General features: G+C 36.4%; 1 protein-coding gene across 2 annotated transcripts in view; it reads right to left on the reverse strand.

The window, feature by feature from the left end:
• Positions 1 to 5,964: 5,964 nt before the first annotated feature.
• NDUFV2 (NADH:ubiquinone oxidoreductase core subunit V2) overlaps positions 5,965 to 19,776 on the reverse strand; it is a 36,450-nt gene continuing 22,638 nt past the window's right edge. For both annotated transcript variants that reach the window (XM_012523559.4, XM_058277374.2), the window contains exons 5-8: positions 17,009 to 17,177; positions 15,624 to 15,733; positions 11,905 to 11,981; positions 5,965 to 6,131 (exon numbers count right to left, since the gene is read on the reverse strand). In XM_012523559.4, coding sequence (XP_012379013.2) covers positions 6,038 to 6,131; positions 11,905 to 11,981; positions 15,624 to 15,733; positions 17,009 to 17,177 — 450 coding nt within the window. In that variant the 3' untranslated portion in view covers positions 5,965 to 6,037. The remainder of the gene's footprint in view (positions 6,132 to 11,904; positions 11,982 to 15,623; positions 15,734 to 17,008; positions 17,178 to 19,776) is intronic.

Raw genomic sequence — 19,776 nt, forward strand, 5'->3', positions numbered from 1 at the left:
TGGCTGCGAGGAGTGCGCCGCGCCGCGGGCGGGGGCGGAGCGTACCAAGTGCGAGCCGGCGTTGGGGGTGGAGGCCCGGACTCCTCCCTTTGTGCTCGTTTCTCTCCCGGGAACCAGCGGCGTCTCTCCCCCGCCCTGGGCGGACCGGGGCACCACCGCCTCCTCCGCGCCTGTCATTCGGCACTGGAGGGGAGGGGCCACCCAGCGGGGAGAAGGCGGCACCGCCGCGCCGCCGGGCGAGCGGGCTAAGTAGCCGCCGGTGGTGGCGACCTTGGAATGGCTGTGACTGGAAGTTTCTGGAAATGGCGGCGGCGAGGAGTACGTGGGGTATTAATGTGTTGCTTTTGCAGGACTGGGTGGGCGTGTCTACGCGCGAGGGCCGGCACCGAGGCCGTGGTGTGGAAATTCCCCGCCCACACACCCGGCCGGCCTGTCCCGCGGCTTCGAGTGGGGTTGCTCGGGAGGGGCGCGTTGCCGGGCAGCCGGGACCCGACCGCGGGGACTCGGCGTCTCCGCCCCTTTCGCGCAGGGACGCGCACCCCCCATTCGCACTTGCACGTGCCCACCTCTGGGGTTAAGGACTTAAGGGGCCTGAAGAAGAGCAGCGCCTGGTACATCTACCGTCTCTATAGCTAACTCGTCTGCTACCGCGTAGCAGCAGCGTGTATGCTGACCTCCTTCGGGATGCATTTTCACATCGAGGTTAATCTGGGAGAATTTGTTCGTGCTTAACTTGAACCACTGAAGGGTTAGCATAATTGGAGGCAAACCATCTTCTCCCTCATGCAATTAGTGGCCCCTAAATCCCGTCGACACCCATTTGAGACTTAATGAGTAGTTACAAACGTCTTTATGTAAGACTGCCCTTTGTGCCACCAAATTTAGTATAAACTGGGTTCAGGTGTATAGTGATCACAGATAATGGGAAAGCTAAGTCCCAGCACAGTATTACATACAGCATAAATTTGTATTGAAGGCCACTATTTTTACCTTTTCTAGATTCCTTATTTCTCTTGCTTCTAAAACATGAAGTTCCACATGAAAAGCAGAGAACATTTAATAGCTAGGGGTGGAACCATGTTACATTTAGTTTGGATATTTATTGTGTGCATTGTAAAGGAAAAAATCCACTGAAAATATAACTAAAAGATGTTTTTTTGACATCTCTTTAAATCATTGAAATGGCTATTATTTAGCCAAGTCGGGTTATATTGATGGCATTGGCACTGAGCTTATTTCTATAGCAATTATGCCTCACTTTACAATGGAAAGGTGGCGATGAATGCACAACTTTGATTATGCTGAGAACCCTCAGCTGTACACTTTGGATGGGCTGTATGTGTGCCTATATCTCAATAGAACTGCTTAAAAATGGAGAGGTAGACAATCATCGTTTCTTTTAACATACATATAAAAGTTACCATTTTTTAAGTGTTCTGTTAAGTGGCATTTTTTTTTTTTTGAGGTACAGGGAGCTGGGGATTGAACCCCGAATCTCATACGTGGGTTGGTGCTCAACCAGAGCCGCATCGCCTTCCCCGAGTTGGTTTTGTCGTTTTGTTTTTAGAAGGCTCAGGGAACCAAACCTGGGACCTCCCATGTAGGAAGCAGGACATCTGCTCTCCACATTTAGAATACTTCTATTTGTATTAAATACAAGTAGACGGACTCAAAAGGGTAAGTACTAAATTTATGGGAACTATATCATGACATTTTATCACTTGTAGCCGAAGTTTTAGCACATTTATTTAGGGCTACTACCAGCACACACTTAAAATGTGTATATTTAATACCTGACAAAACCATTTTATAAAACTTAATTTTCCATTTCGTGTAGTTCTGCACATCTTTAGAATCATTAACTGCTATTATGATTTTAGTCTACTTAAATCAGGTGATCCCTGATCATCTGCTGTATTTCAGAAAGGGTTGAAAGTAATAAATGAAAAACAGAACCTCAGATCATAACTTATTAGTTAGGCTGTAAGACTGTAATGTCTGTGCAGTAAATTCTGTTGTAACCATTATCATGAAGTGTAGGATTTTTCTGGGGCATTGACCCACAGTTACAGGAAGAAATTCTGAACAATTAGTAACCTTTCCTAGCAATTCTCAGTAGACACTCGAAAATAAAAACAGCTATTGGACTTTTTTTTTGCCAACCAGGAAGATTAAAAAAAAAAAATTGCATTGGTTTTGTTATTTTTGCCATCTAACAGCAATTAGTAAACTTTGATCACCAGAAATGCCCCCTTTGTAAAAAGGTAGTTTGTATATTTTGAATTCATATTTCTTCAGCCTTTCGATAGAATGATCGTGCAGTGCTTCGATGTGATTCAAACGTATTTTATATTAAAGCCTCTTACTGTTGAAAAATACATATATGTATATATAACAGCACAAAAGAGTTAGGAGCTAAGAACAGGCAATTGGTGAGCCTGTGGTGGTAAATTTATAAATAATGCCCATCTCTTTCTCTACTGGTTTGAAAAATAGGCTGCAAGAGAGCTGTCATCTCCAGCTTCTGAAAACTGGCAAGGTAATTTTAATTAGGATGTTCATATACATATTTTGAAATCATTTTGGAGTATAATAGAACTTTTTATCTGTTTTTAAAAGGTAATCAGAAAGATACTTTAAAATCACTGCTGTTAAAATTGATACTTTCCAAGAAATGGACAAAAAATTATGCAAGCATCAATTCACTATCCTAATATGGAAAGATCTGGGCTCCCACCCCAATCAAAATAGCAGAGACAGACCTTTTAAGGCTCCCTACCCCCACAGAAGCTGCAGAAAAGTTAAAGGATTGAGTAACAGGGCAAGCTCCAATGAAGAAAAAGCCCACTTAATAGCCATAGGATCTTTTTTCATTTTATTTATCACTCCCCCTTCCCCGACCCCCACCCCCCAGTTGTCTTCTCTGTGTCCATTCACTGTGTGTTCTTTGTGTCCACTTGCATTCTTGTCTGTGGCACCTGAAATCTGTGTTTTGTTTTGTTGTATCATCTTGTTGCGTCAGCTTTCCATGTTTGCAGTGCACTTTTTCTCGTGGACAGCTCTCCATATGGGGTGCACTCCTTGCGCATGGGGCTCCCTTATGCAGGGGACACCCCTGCATGGCTGGGCATTCCTTGCACACATCAGCACTGCGCGTGGGCCAGCTCATCACATGGATCAGGAGGCCCTGGGTTTGAACCTTGGACCTCCCTTGTGGTAGGCAGGCACCCTATCCATTGGGGCCAAATCCGCTTCCCAAAAGCTATAGGATCTTGTGGCGCCCTGGTTGACTCCTCCTCTACTGCACTGGCAGTAGAGATCCCTGGTCCTGTGTTTGGAGTACAGTAACCCGTGTGCACCTACGAGGAGCATGTATGTCTGGCCCAGTCCATCTGGTGGTGGCCTGAGGGATTCGCAATGCTAAAAGCTGCCCTACTTGTTAGAAGGGGGCTCAGTGAACTCTGATTTAAAAAAAAAAATTCCTGGGGGAGAGCAGTAAAGGGCTGTCTCAGGCAAGCAATTGCTGGCTATAGGAATACAGAGCAGTGTACAGGACTGTATGGAAGAGGGGATATTTATATCTATGTAAGCAGGAATTCCTAGGACCACAGGCTAGAGCCCAAGGAGGCCCCTAAGCTTTGGCCTGGAGCTATTCTCCAAATTCACTGAATGGCTAAGCACCTGCACAGTCTGAGAAAGGGAAGGTTTCTTTTGTTAGCTCCTGGCATTCAAGGAAAGTTGTCATAATACTAGATGGGTACAAGCTTAAGGAACAGAGGCCTCTGACTTTAAATTCCTGTGATAACAAATTAAATTGAAAATGCTCAGATTTCAAACAAAATATTACAAAACATACAAAGAAACAGGAAATGATGGGCCAGGCAAAGGAGAAGACTAAAGCATTAGAAGTCATCAATGGGGAAGCAGATGTGGCTCAAGCAATTGAGCTCCTGCCTACCATATGGGAAGTCCTGGGTTCGGCTTCCAGTACCTCCTGGAGAAGACGAGCAAGACATCCAGCTGGTTCAACGGGCAGGCATGGCAAGCTGATGCAACAAGATACAACAAAGACACAACAAACCAGGGAGCTAGGGTGGCTCAAGTGATAGAGTGCCTCTCTCCCACATGGGCAGTCCCAAGTTCAGTTCCTGGTGCCTCCTCAAAGAGAAGACGAGCAGACAGAGCACACAACAAACAGACACTGAGAGCAGACAGTAAGCGCAAAATAGGGGAGGGGGCGTAAATTTTTTAAAATCTTAAAACCATCAATAAAGAAAACCAAACCTAGGAAATATCAGAGACAGGCTTCAAAACAAATGCTCCTAAATATGCTCAAAGAGCTAAAGGAAACATGGACAAAAACTAAAGGAAATCAGAAAGCAATAGAACACACAGAATGTCAACAGAGATGGAAATTATGAAAAGGAATCAAATCAGAGCTGAAGGCCACAGTAACAGAAATTTTTAAATTTCCTAAAGGGATTTAATAGCAGATTGTAGCTGGCAGAAATAAGAGTCAGTGAACCTGAAGACAGTTGAAATCATCCAGTCTGAGTGGAAGAAAGAAGGAAGATAAGTAAAAAGAGCCTGAGGAAGAACCTGTGGGACACCATCAAGTATATCACTATACACATTGTGGGAGTACTACGAGAGAGAGAATGGCAGAGAATATTCAAAGGAATGATGATGAAAACCTCCCAAATTTAGCAAATGACATGAATATACACATCCAAGATGCTGAGTTCCAACTGGTATAAACCCAAATAACCCCACACTATGCTGTATTATAATCAAACCTTCAAATGCGAAGATAGAGAAGTTTGAAAGCTGCAAGAGATAAACGTAAAAGTGACCCTCAATAAGGTTACGTGTAAATTTCTCATCAGAAACCATGGAGGCAAAAAGGTAGTGGGAAGACATATTTAAGTGCTGAAAACAAAAAATTGCCAGCCATGAATTCTATATATGGCAAAACTGTCTTTCAAAAATGAGGAATTACGACATTCCCAGATAAACAAAAGCTGCGTTTTCACTTTAAGAAATGCTAAAGGGAGTTTAGCAGGTTGAAAGGACATGAGACAACTGACTGAAACCATATGAAGTGAAGAAATAAGGATCTCTGGTACAGATCATGTTATAGGTAAATATAAACAAGACTATACTGCATTTTTTATTTGTAACTCCACTTTTATTTCCTACAGGATATAAAAGGCAAATACTTAAAATGTATTGGTTTTGGACTCATAATGTCCAAGTATGTAATTTGGAGGGGGGAGGATTTAGAGTTTAGAAAATATCAGCACATATGTAAACTCATAGAGTCAAAGTAGAACAGGTTACCAGAGTGGGGGTGGGGGTGGGAAGAAGCAATGGCAGATTTAATGAGAAATGAGTGTAGTTTCTCTTTGGGGTGAAAAGAAAATTCTAATGGATGCTGGTGAGGGTAACACGACACTGTGAATGTGATTAATATCACTGAAATGGTATGTCTGGGAAGGGTTGGGATGGAAAGATTTATGCTGTATAAGTTTCCACAATTTTTTAAAAAAGGAAAACAAAATAATGACAACTAAACATAATAATACTGGATGAGATCTAAGAATAGAGGAGAAAAGGCTCAAAAGGACATTACTGGAACAAGAAAAAATTGGGTAAATTTCTTGAATTTGTTAATTGTACTTACAGCAATTACATAAGTGAATATGCTTGTTTGTAGGAAATGTACTTGGAAGTATTATGTGTTTTAGGAGCATAACATGCACAACCTGCTCTCAAATGTTCAGAAGATGGATGAGTGGATGATATGGCAAAGGTGGGAGAATGTTAAAATTGGTGGCTCTGGGTATTTGGGGGTGTTCCCTGTATAGGGATTGTATTATTTTTGCCTTGTGACATTAACATAGTACTTACGGCTTCAGGTTGCTAGGTTAATACTAAGGTATACACAGGAATTAACACAGAATATAAAAAGTTTATATAGGTGGGAGATTCAAATTTTATTTCTCACATGATATAAATATATACAGTTTAATATAAATTAAAGGCCAGCTTGCACACCAAAGCCAGGTCCTTTGGGTGGTTCAGTCAAAGAGGTAAGACCTCCAGCTGGCTCACAAGAGAAACGTCCATTCCTGAAAAGAAAAGCAAGTAACATTTTATTGATTACTAGCAATTAACATTTGTAAACACTTACTTTAAAAAATTATAACTGTTACCTCACAACAGTCCAATTAAGTAACTATTTTTTTCTCCAAGAACTAGCATGGATAACTTAATTCAGACAATTCAACTGCAGCAAGATCTTGCCTTCCTAAAGTTAAATAATATGAAAAGAGACACACCAATACTTACCATAAATATGAAAAACATAAAAATAATTCCCATTTATTGAACAGTACAAACATACAGTAGCTCCTTCAATCTTTAAAACAATGCCATGAAACCAAGGCTTAGGGAGATTAAACATTTATACAAGAATCAGAACAAAGTACTATGGCAAAAACTACCCAGCCCCAGAGGAGATTGTTTGAAATCATGTTTTAATAAACGAGCAGTATATTTGTTCATTTGTTTGAAATTAAGTTTCAATAACTGCCCACTACATTTGTTATTTTTATATTTGAATATTATTTAGATCAAGATCCACTGTCACAGTGAACAGAAGGGAATACATACACTTTTAATTAGTATACGCTGTACCTGGAAATAAATAGAAAATGGATACTTGAGAAATGTGAAGATCTGGGAAGATGTTCTTTGAAAGCAATGAAGTCAGTCTATTTGTATTAATATCTCAAGGCTGTATTACTGGCATTAAATTTCGGGGGGGGGGCGGGGGGGGAGGTTCCAGAACAGGTTGACTACTACAGCTGTGAAGACTATGAAGAAAACAAAAACAGGTTCTGATGAAGCAATCTATGGCGAGAGGCAGCACAGAAGAAGAATGTGTCGTTTTTTCTCCCACTCCCACACACTTTTCCTGGTAGTTGCTCAACTTCTGACCCCTATGTCCTCTACTGCTAGAACCACAGATCAGCTCCTCCTCCAGGTCATTTTCCTTACTCCTATTCCCTGGCTTTACCAATTTACCTTGGTTCTTACCAGTTTTAGCTGAAGAATTTGTTCAGTACATGCATTTTTAACCACTTCTGGCTTTGCCCTTCACATTCTGCCATCAATTTTATAATTCTATTCTTTAGAGCTTTAGGAAATCTTTTTTTGTTGAGGGGATGGGAGAATGATATCACATAGTCATAGCATCTTTCATAGTACAGAATACAAGTAACTAATGTATTTTTAAAGAACGCCTACCAAGTCAGAAACAAGTTAACATATTTCATTAAAGATCTTTTTGTTCTCTATAAAAAACAGATGAAAAAGCAGCCACTATGTACTATCTGTGTCTAAAATTAATTTTGTAAGTGTGTCCAAACAATATTTAACTTAGTATTTGGATATGTAATTTTTGTTTTAATATTCGCTACTAACATATTTCTGCTGCTTTTTCACTGCTGATGAAATATTTTATTTTGAAGGGCCTTCCCCCTCTTCCCTCTAGGTTCTCTTTTGTGGTTAAACTCAACTACCCCTTCCATCAAATTTCTTCTCAGCCTAAAACCTTTCTTTTAAACAAATATCAGAATGGAATGATTTAAATGCTTCTGTTTAGAAGTTTCCTAAAAGCTGAGCATTCAGAGGGTATCTTAAAGCCTATTATCATCCATTTGGATAGATATATGGATGGATCTTTTGAAATAAGTTCCTCAACACTCTACCAAAACAAAGGATCAATTTAGGATATTTTAGGAATAATCTGCTCTGGAGTCCTAAAGTCTGTTCCATGAAATTACAGCCCCATGTCATGCTTTAGGGGGAAAAAGGCTCCATGGTCCAATTTATCTGGGTGCAAACTTCCTTCTTCCCCCATACAATGCCCATTAAAATACCATAAAGCCTATAAAGTCTTCCAATAAAATCTATAACCTTTAATCTATAAATCACGTAACTTTGTTTTCCCATTTCATCTGTACACATGCCTCAAAACACTTAAACAGTGATTTAACTCTATCCACCTGACAGCCACAATTTAAACTAGGATTTTCCACTCAATAAAACACAAAAAAATGATTTCCCTGATGTTATGCATCAAATGTCATCCATTACCTTGCTCTCTGCATTTCAAATCAAAAAGTAAACCTGGTTATTCAGCCATTGCTACACTACATGTACATTCATTTTAACTCTTCTGCCATTTAGAAAATGTCACCTTTCTGTAAATTTATAATGGCTTTGTAAAAAGTAGTCTCTATAGACCAGCTACTTTATGAAAGTTTAGTGCTTATCTTTCAATACTGCTGAGTTATATTTGCCACTGCCCTTACTTTTAGTATAAAAATGTGACAATATTGCCCAGAGTCACTATCAACAGTCACATTCTGACCTAGCTACATTTTTTCACATCTCAGATATTACCTGCACACCTACAGAATTCTGCAGAATTTAAGATATATTTATAAAACTCCCTATGAAGAATTCAAATTGGATTTAAAATTAGTTTCAGCTAATTCATACCAAAAAATAATAATAATTCTGTGTATTAATGAGTAATCTGAAAGCAGCTTTAGAAATTATTTTCAGTACTTTATTTTAAAATAACAATCTTGGGACATAAATATCTTTATTGATGTCAAAATTAAGAAATAATATTTTCTTACTATTGGCTTACTATTTTATTTTTAACCATCATTTACCAGAAATAGTAAAAAAGCAGTTTTCGATCCATATAGAAACATGCTAATTTTTGCCAAGGTTAGCAGACCTAATGGTGGTATTCAGAAATAGGTTATTATTGAACCACATTTAATTTCTCTCAGGTCCTTACTCAAAGACTCATAATTACTACCTCTCTCAAATATGTGAGCAGGGAGCTTTATTATAAAAGTATTAATAAAAAGGAATTAACCAGCTTTGATTAATTTTGTTTAAAGGAAAACTATAACTGTATTTTTGTTAGCTCTCAACCCAGTCTCTCCTACACATCTAAGAAATTAACTCAGAAGGAGAGGGAAACATTCTTTATGTTCATATACTGGTAAGACATTTACTATCACCATGTCTAGTGGGTATTATGCAATTACTGAAAAACAAGTAGGTTTATTTCTGTGTTTTAAATAAGAAATGATAATTAAAAAATAAAAATAATAGGTTCAGAGACCCATAATCTTAAAGTCTTAGACTCCAATCCAGAACAGTGTCAACAAAATCCTAGTGAAGAAATGTTTACAATTACTGATAAGCAACATCCCTATTTATTGCTATATGTGGAAAATTTTGCTTAACTATGGCACTTCGTTTCTCCTTTTTTTAATGTTAAAATACAATGATACTATAGTATCTCTTAAATTAACAAAAAGAACAATGAAACTTACATTTCACAACCCTGGTAACATTACAGCTTTATCTACCATCTATATTAACTGATGAATCCTCAATTTGTATTTCCAGCCTTAATTTATTCTCTAAGCTCCAGGCTCACATCTACCTTTCAGCATTCTACCACGGATACTGTTAATAACTGTCTCAAATCCAAAACAAAATTCTTGACTTTTCTTCCCCAAACCCCATTCCACCTCAAATCTCTATTTTAAGTGAACCACTCAGATGCGCAGACCAGAAAGCTAGGAATTACACATAATTCCTACAGCCTACAATATCCACTAAATTCTAAACTATTCACATAGCAACTAGGGAAATATTTTTAACAGGATCATTCAGCTTTCTAATATATATTTAGAATTCAATCCAAATTACTTATCTGGGCCTTTATATACCTCTCAGACCCCTCCTACCACTCTTCATACTCAAGCACCTCACTGCAATCATGCTTTCATCTTTCTTTTCCTCCAAGACCTTTATACATGCTTCTTCCTCTCTGGAACATTCCTCCTTCAGCTGTTCACAAGGTTCCCTCTTGCTCATCACTCAGGTCATGGCTAAAATGTTACCTCCTCAAAGATGCCTATTCTGACTAAATTTACCCCCTAATCATTCTCATCACTTAACCCTGCTTCTTTTTTCTTCATAGCACTTATCACTATCAGATATTTAAATTGTCTCCATCACTAGAATACAAGATAAACTATCTTTGTCTTGCTCACAATTGCATCAGCCTAAATAGTGCCTGGCACATAGGTAACAAGTAATGTTTTTGAAACGAATGGTAAGAGAATGGAATAAAGTAAACAATGCAATTATTTGTCTATTTGTGTGGTAATAGATTAATGTGATCTGCAGATCTCAGAGTTCACAAGAAGGAAGGCAGGAGGTTCTAAACATTACTACAGAATTGGAAACATCTAAAGAGAAAAGGGACATTTAATTAGAAGCCAAGTTCATTTCATAAGGAAATCAGCACTTTACATAAGTACCCCAATACTGAAAGAAGTTATGGGTTTAAATACAAATATAAGAGTAGCATAAAGTTTTGGACATCCTGCCTACATTTGGAGCAAATATAAGTAAAGGACAGGACCACTAGCTAAGAAAAAGATAAATATTAGCAAATGACAGAATTTCACATCAGTCCTCTCCATAGTAGAAAATGATTCTTCAATATGGTAATGTTTTAGCACCTAAAAAAAGCAAGTGTAGCCAGAGAAAATGAGGAACTAGGTGCTAAGTATAAGTTTTCTTAGAGAAGAAAGCAAGAGTCAACAGGAGCAAATTTAGGATTACTCAACTTACATCATTCTGAACTGACCTCATTTTCTCATTAGGTGGGGTTATTAGTTTGCCAGAAGCATGGGTGAGTATTTCTAGAGTGCAACTATAGAGCCATTCATACTCTCGCTTAGCAATTCATATTCAGGGAATTATTTACAATAAAATTTGGGGAAAATTCAGAAACAGTGGAATAAAGAGCATGATATAGCTCTTTTAACCCATTAGAAAACTAAGTGGCCTGCAAATATAATAAAAGAACGAAAATTTTGTAAAACATATAAACAGAAAAATATAAAGACGGATATTAGACTTGCACATTTGCCAGCATTAAGAGATAACTGGGAGTTATGCGAACACTTATATGGAACAGGAATTTGTTGAGGGATAAAAGTTCTTCAGGTTCACAATAAAAAGAAAGAAATTGGTACAACTAAAGGACAGGAGCAACCTGGCAAAACAGCAGATAAGCTGAAAAAGATCTAAGCATTTTAATTAACTATAAGCTCAATTAATTATGCAATGCTTCCAAAATGAGGGTTGATGTAATTAGGTCGCATTATTACAAGTATAATGTCTGGAACAAAGGAGACAGTCCCACAATGCTCTGCACAGCTCAGTTCATATCTCAAATACTGTGATTATTTTAATCACATGATGGAAGTCACTAGCCAACTGACAACTAGAAAGTGCCTACAGAAGAGGGAGTCCAGAATTACATCATATAAAGAAAAACAGTGAAAGAACTGGATATTCGATCTGAGATAAGTAAATGCAGAAAGCAAAACAGCCATTTGAAGTAACTGAAGAGCTGTCATTCAAAAGAGGTATTAAATTATCCTGTATTAGTTCAAAGGGCAAAACTGGATGTTTAGGTGGAAATTAGAAGGAGAAAGACTTTAGGTCAATCTTCTAAGCAGTATTTTAAACAATGGAATAGATTTCTTTATGTAATAAATATTCCTTCTCTACAAATACTCAAGCAGATACCAGGTGATAATCTGATAGGGCTTTGGAGAGAAAAAAAACATGGCTGTAGAGGACATGTAGATTGGTTTAGATAACCATCCAAGGCTCCTTCCAACTTCTGTGAAGTTAGGGTATAAGTTTTTTTAAATTAAGATTACATGAAACACAAATTTAGATTAACCCATTAAAACATATTATCTATAAATCAAAGCATACCTTGGCCCAGGTTTTGGAATTTTGCCAGCCTTGAGCTCATCAATAATTTCTTCAATATCCTTTGGAGTCAGATCTTCCTAAGGAAAAAAAAAATTGCGCTATTAAAATTACTTCCTACTTGCTGATTACTGTATAAATCTGTAATACCAGTTACCAAGACGTCCTAGTAACATTTTTTACAAGCTAGTAATCTTAGGTTACTCAATTTGTAAATTGAGAGTTTTGAGTATTAAATAAGAAAAAATATAAAGCAGAACAGCATCAAGACACATGCTCAATGAATGCGATATCCCTGAAGAAACACAGGGAGGTACAAACAGTAATTATCACTAGTAGTGGTAATGACTTCTAAGTAGATGCCTAAAATATATCCCTAATCTAAAGATCCAACACCCCAACAAAAGAGTATCTTCTTTCTTTCCCAGCTGAAATTCACCATTTCAGAATTCACTGAATTTTGGAAGGGAAAGGTAAAAACACTTATGTATTATTTTGGACACATTTATTTTGTTTGATGATCCTGAACCCTCAATTCCCCTATCAACCACAGCAGCTCTGTTGTGTATACTGTGTTCCTATATAAGATTTTACTTCAAGAAAGGATTTTGTTATTTAAAATTTTTTTAAATACAATTAAACACATGGACACACACACAAAAGGGGATAGTCAGAACAGAATGGATAAGACTAAATTAAAGAAAAACTCACCACTAAACAGAATTTTATCTCCCCACCCTACCACAACTGTTAAGTTCTTAAGAAAATATTAACTGGACAACTCTGAAAAATTGCGTCAGATACTATGCTAGAGAAATCGTGATTCAACACAGTATCATCAATGCATAGCAGAGAGCCTGACACATAGGATGCCCTTAATATCTGTAAAATGATCACACATCTACAGAAATAAAAAACTGCTTTCAACCCACTTAAGATTCAACGAGTGCTCAGAACCTCATAGCTATAAGGAATCTTTAAACTCATCTAATGATGTCATTTTTCCCTCAAATTCATGTTATGAAAACCTAAACACTGTTAATAACCCTATTCTTACTACCTGGACTCAACATGAGTACTGCCATACTTGCATTATGTACACATACATTTTTTTTCTAGGAGGTCCTGGAGATTGAACCAAGGACCTCATACATGGGAAGTAAGCACTCAACCTTTAAGCTATACCCACTCCCCTACACATACACTTTTTGTTGTGGCTGTACCATTTGAAAGCAAGTAGCAGGTCTCTTGACACATCTCCTATAATATTTTGGCAGGCATCTCCAAAGAATAAGTATATTCTCTAAGTAACCACAACACCATTACCATACCCAGGATAATTAACAATTCATTAATACCATTAAATGCCCAAGTCTATGTTCAAATCTTCTAGCCATTCGCAAAATGTACTTGACAGCTGTTTTTGTCTAAGCAGCATCCAAAGTTTATGTGATAATTTCATTTTATCTACTAGTAAACTGAGATCCATAAAAGTTAATTGCCTTGCCCAAGATACATACTAACTGAATCAATATCTCTTAAAGAAATCCATAAGCTACTATATTTAATCAACTTAAAATGCTGTCTAATTCCTGTTTACATCAGGATCTCTGTTACTGTGAGTAAACTGCAGAACTGCCATAATTTTAAACTTTTTAAAATTTTTAAACATCTTCCATAAAGATGGGAGGTCAGAAATTTGAATCAATGATCATGCAAGTGAAGAAAAGCATTGCAGAAATAGAAAAGCAAAAGATATCAAATTTAATCTTCATTTAAAAGTAACTGTTGATTTCCATTTCAGGCCTATGGCAGACTTAACAAGTATCCCTGATTGAACCTCCTGTAACAACTAAAACTGCTGGATAAAGTAAAAACAAACAGAACCTATAATAATTATTCAATATGCTGACAAGAGAGTACAGAATACCAAGAGGTCAAAAACTCAATGAAAACCCAAAGAGCCAAGGGGAAAGTATACTTGGGTTTCAGGGTCATAGCCTAGAGTAGCAAGAGACAAAGCCTGAGGCCATCCCAAGAGAGTCTAACAAGGGAACGTCCACACCACACAAAGATAAGACCCCACAAAAGACCCCTCAATATAATGGTAAACTAGAAATAAACTATCCCTCAGAGAAAACTGCTAGTCTGGAAATCTGTGCATTTGAGCGGGGAAAGAGGTGTAAGGGGCAGGGGGTGGGGGAGAGGCTTTCTTTAGGGAATTCTCCAGGACTGTCTGATAAACTTCTAGCACAGAATTTAAAGTGATCCTAGTACTTCCATGATCAAGAGAAAAACAAAGCAAAAGCAATCTTGAAGGACCCACCTTCAATGGAATCCTCAAAGAATTTTCATAAACAATGTGCTAAGAAATACAGGCTAACAAAGAATGTATCATGAACAGAAACCACAACATATACTTAGGGAAGCAAGCAATTATAAAAAAAAAATAACTAGACAACTCCACATTCTTGGATATTAGGAACACTAAAAAACAAAATAAAACACCGTAGGTCAAAGAAGAAATCAAAATCTAAATTGAGAGGTATTTAGAGAATAATGATAAAAACATTGCTTATCAAAGCTCCTGAGATCTGGCTAAAGCAGTACTTAGAAAAGGATGAAACCGTCTCTACACAATTTTAAAAACGAACTATAAAATATCATTTATTAGCATGGTTGGACACTTACATAGAAAAAGTTTGAAAACATGTAGGAATATAAACTAAACTGATGATAGTGGCTATGTCTGGGGATGAAAGGAAAGTGTGATGGTTAGGCTAATGTGTCAACTCGGCCAGGTAATTGTGCCCAGTTGTTTGGTCAAGCAAGCACTGGGCTAACTAATATAAGGGCATTTATGGGCTTTAGTCACCAATAACTTTACTGCAGTGGTAAATCATAGATAGCTGATTACAATTACATCAATCAGGGAGATTGTCATCAGCAATGAGTGATGCCTTATCCAATCAGTTGAATGCCTTAGAAGGGGAAGTGATTCCAGCATTCTGTGAGAATTTTCCAGCTCATCTTTGGACAGCCAACATCTCCCAGAACTCATCAAGAAGCTTCACTGGACTTTCATCGGATCCCCTGGTTGCAGCCTGCCTACGGAACCTGGACTTGTGCATCTCCACAGTCACACAAGAGACTCTTATAAAACTGCATACTATCAACAGGTATCTTGGGTGATTCTGTTTCCCTAGAGACCACTGACTAAAACAGAAAGAAGGGATTTTCGGTAGGTTTAGGTGGCTTTACCTGTATGTATTATTTCTAAATAATAATGATGACAATAATAATACAACAACAATCATCTCTGATGTAACTGTGGCAAAATGTTACAGTCTGTTAAATCTTAGTGGATGGCACACAGGGTTATTTTCTATATTTGACAATAAATTAATAATTTTTTTATAATTTAAGTTTTAAAAATTTGTCATTATCTCCTGGAGTTAAATGCCAAACTGTTTAAAAGATAATATCATTTGTTTTTGGAGGAAGCAGATATTGAACCTGGGGCCTCATACATGGGAAGCAGGTGCTCAACCACTAAGTTACACGTGCTCCCCAAATAATACTAATTTTTAAACCTTCTTAAAACTTCAAAAAAGCTAATATGTTCTTCCAAATGAAGAATTTTAAAACAACCAGTAACTATAGGATAGGAAACAAATATTAAAAATACGGTAACACAACTTTAATTTATATGAAATACTCACATAGTAGTTGTCATTTATTTGAACCATCGGTGCATTTACACAGGCCCCTAAACATTCCACCTCTATAAGAGTGAACAGTTTGTCGGGTGTAGTTTCCCCAACTTTTATTCCTAGAAATATAAATGATCACTATAAGGACCATGTAATAGTTGAATAGTGATTTGGTTTAAGAAGAACAAACATAATACATATACATATTATATACACAAATATATAAAACCATAAATTTCTTAAATTTAAATAAAACTATAAATATACTATAGCATTCAATGACTTCTTAAGTGAACTTCTTCCTTTAAAAACAGTACGATTTAAAGGAATTCATCTCCAATTTTTGTTGTTACATAGCAGTGCAACTATCAGATTGTATTATTTTCATTTTGTCACATTATCAGATGGCAAAGACTCAGGAAACTAAGAATGTCAAAGATTACTAAGGTTAGGAGGAAGCATGGGTGCTCTCATACTTTTAGGGAAAGGCATTTTGGCAATATATAGTAAAAGCTAACCCAGCAATTCTACTACTTGTAATTAACCTCAGTAAACAACAGGATAAGTATGCAGAGATATGTGTACATGAAAGTAACTATGAAATAATTTAACTTCTATTAGAAAAATGAGGCAGATATACATATTGTGCAATACAAAGTCAAAATAAAGTGCAAAAAGCAAGTATAAACTATTACATGTATGTATTTCCTAATTAAAATATAAAACTTTAAACTATATACCAAAAAATGTAAAACTAATACAGACAGCTGTTATTACAGTATATATGTTGGGAGGTAAGGGGTAGGATTTTGAGCAGACTTTGGCTTTGTTTTAAAGACCAACACTTCCCAACTATTTTTACAACATGTAAGTGTTTTATATCCAACAAAAAAATTTAAAAGATATATCCTGTTATTTCATTTGTAATATATAGTTTGTGAACACAGCAATGACAGTTTTGTATGAAAATTGCCCTTTAATTTTGTAAATGATTTAACATCATTTCAAATTTCTCTTATAGAAGAATGTTTACTAAGCATGTCTTATTTGTTCCCTGGTTCCTAAGAAAGAATACAAAGTTTTTATGTACCACATGCTACATACAATAAGCAAAACTTAATTTTCTAGGCAATGAAAACTTTAAAGCTCCTAAAAACTTTTAAAAATAATGATTAGGGGGGAAAAAAGGTGAAAACTCAGCTTTGAGGCTGAGAACAGGAAAGAACACAAAAATAGGAAGAAATAAAAGTGGGCAAAGAGTAAGAAAAAAATTACTGGGGAGGAATACATCCAATAAAATGGCAGAAGTTAGAAAATTTCAGCAGAAATAAGTCAAACCTAGAAAAATAATTCTATTTTTTTCATAAAAGTTACAAATACAATATGCCCCATACCAAGCTTTTTCTGAATGGCCTCTAGTATGCTGTCAGAATCTCGAAGCATGCAAGGTGTAGTAGTGCAGACCTGAATGTGATACTTTCCAACTGGTTTTCGATTATACATGGTATAAAAAGTTGCTACTTCATATACTCTCATTGGGGGTACTTGTAAAAGTTCAGCAACCTAAAATATTAAGAAAAATTTAAGATTAATTATAATGTGTGTTAGTTTTTTTTAGGTATGTGTTAAAAACTATAATTTTAACATGGCCTCAATTTGGTAAAAACAGAAAAGTTCTTCAAAAGTAGAAAATATACCCATACCTGATAGTTGTAAGATATAGGTAAGCCCAACAATTTTGGCAAACACTTTATACTTAAACCACAGAGCCCAGAGGCTGGTGGACTTGTACAGCAGTTCCTCCTTTCTCCACACTCTTTGCTAAGTCTTTCAACATTAAGAATTTCAACACTGATCATTTCAACTCTTGTATTACGTAATTTGAATTTTCCTAATGGCAAAAATTTGTTGACTAAACTCCAATAAATAAAATGCTTAGATTTTTAAAACCCTTCAGTGATTTTTTAAGAACGCCTTGATGTTACCAATAGTGCCTGATAATGCCTGCAAATGGGGTGGAGACAGAAAAAAGGGCCGAGAAGTAAAGCTCATCTATTAGCCCATATTTGTTTACATATCTACACATTTTAAATATCTACATACATAAATAAACACACACTGACATACACACATATACACTCCAAAATAATCAAACCACTATTTCTATTTCATATCATAATACTCTTTACAATAGCTGGTTCTATTAGGCAACTATGTCCCAACAGTTCCCCCATCAAGACACTGACACGGTGGGGTTAAGGACCAACACACTCCCTATGTCTGCACAATGTCTTGCTCAGGACAAGTCTGTTTTGAAAAGAAAAGGCTTTCTAGGTGTTTGCTAGGGTTGATCCATAGAGTCCAGAATACTGGCTGCAATTTTCTAGGGGATCTAATATCATTAATCTATTGTGTTTTAAGATTTAATATCTGACATTTTAAAAAATTATGCATTTATTCATGCCCTAACGTGAAAGAAGAGCTCATTAAACGACATTTTGGATGATGAATATGTTGAACTTTCTTTTATCAGGGATTCAACAGGGAATTTCCTCAGAAGACATTCAGACATCTAATATGAATGAAAATGAAAACACAACATACCAAAACTTACTAGATGCGGCAAAGGCAGCAATCAGAATGAAATCTGTAGTCGTAAATGCCTACATTAAAAGAGAAAACCCACTAGGATTGCTATTATTTTTAAAAATAAAAAGAGTGTTGGCTAGGGTACAAAGCAGTTGGAACAAACATTGTTGGTGGAGATGTAAAATAGTGCAGACACAGTGGAAAGCAATTCAGCAGTTCCTCAGAAAGTTAAACACAGAATTACCATATGACCCAACAATTCCACTATTAGGTATACAAACAAAATAATTGAAAACAGAGACTTGAACAGATATTGGTACAACAATACTCAGAGTAGCATTATTCACAACAGTCAAAGAAATGGTCCATCAACAGATGAAAGGATAAACAAAATGGGTATATCCATACAATGAAATCCTATTCTATCATAAAAAAGGAGTTCTGATACATACTACAACACAGATGAACCTTCAAAACACGGTATTGAGTGAAATAAGCCAGACGTCAATACAAGGATAAATATTGCATGATTTCACTATTATGAATATCTGAAATAAAGAAATTCATAGAGCAAAAAGTAGATTATAGAAATTTCACATTGTGAGGAACTAGGAAAAAAGCAAACTAAACCTAAAGTTAGGAGAAGGAAGTAAATAATAAAGATTATTGCACATATAAATGAAATAGGGCATAGAAAAACAATTGACAGAATCAGCAAAACCAAAAGTTAGTTCTTTGAAAAAAACTAAAAACTGGCAAGCATTTAACTAGACTGACATGGAAATAAAAAGGAAAGGTACAAATAATTAAAATCAGAAATGAAACTGGGGATGTTACTACAGACCTTACAAAAATAAAAAGGATTATAAAAGGATACTATGAACAATTGCAGACCAACAACTGAGATAATCTAGATGAAATGGACAAATTCCTAGAAGTACGAAAATTACCTAAACTGACTTGAGAAATAGAAAATAACATCAAACCCATAACAAAGATATCAACTCCCCACCAACAAAGAAAAGTCCAGGACTAGATTGTTCCACTGATGAATTCTACAAAGGGTTAACACTAACCCTTCTCAAACTCTTCCCAAAATTTGAAAAGCAGGGAATAATTCCTAACTCATTCTATGAGGTCAATATTATCTGATTATCAAAGTCAGATATTAAGAAAAAAAGAAAATTACAGATCAATTTCCTTTATGCATATATTAGTTTGGTGCAAAAGGAATTGCGGTTTCAGACTGTGAAATTTAAATCATTATAACTAGGTTCAAACACATCTTTATTAATCAAAGTAGGAACCATTACAATCAACACATTTTTGCCAATGAGAAATAAGTTTGCATATTCTATACCACAAAAATCCGTGCTTCAGGATTCAACAAACTCTTGGAAAGCATTTTCTGCAACCTGCTAATTGTGGTAGCATTTCCCCTGCAAAAAGTTGTTGAGATGCTTGAAGCAGTGGTAGTCGGTTGGCGAGAGGTCAGGTGAATAGGGTGGATGAGGCAAAACTTTGTGGCTCAATACTTTCAACTTTTGAAGCGTTGGTTGTACGACGTGCACTT

Source organism: Dasypus novemcinctus, chromosome 16 (genome assembly GCF_030445035.2).
Source record: "Dasypus novemcinctus isolate mDasNov1 chromosome 16, mDasNov1.1.hap2, whole genome shotgun sequence".
NCBI lineage: Eukaryota > Metazoa > Chordata > Mammalia > Cingulata > Dasypodidae > Dasypus > Dasypus novemcinctus.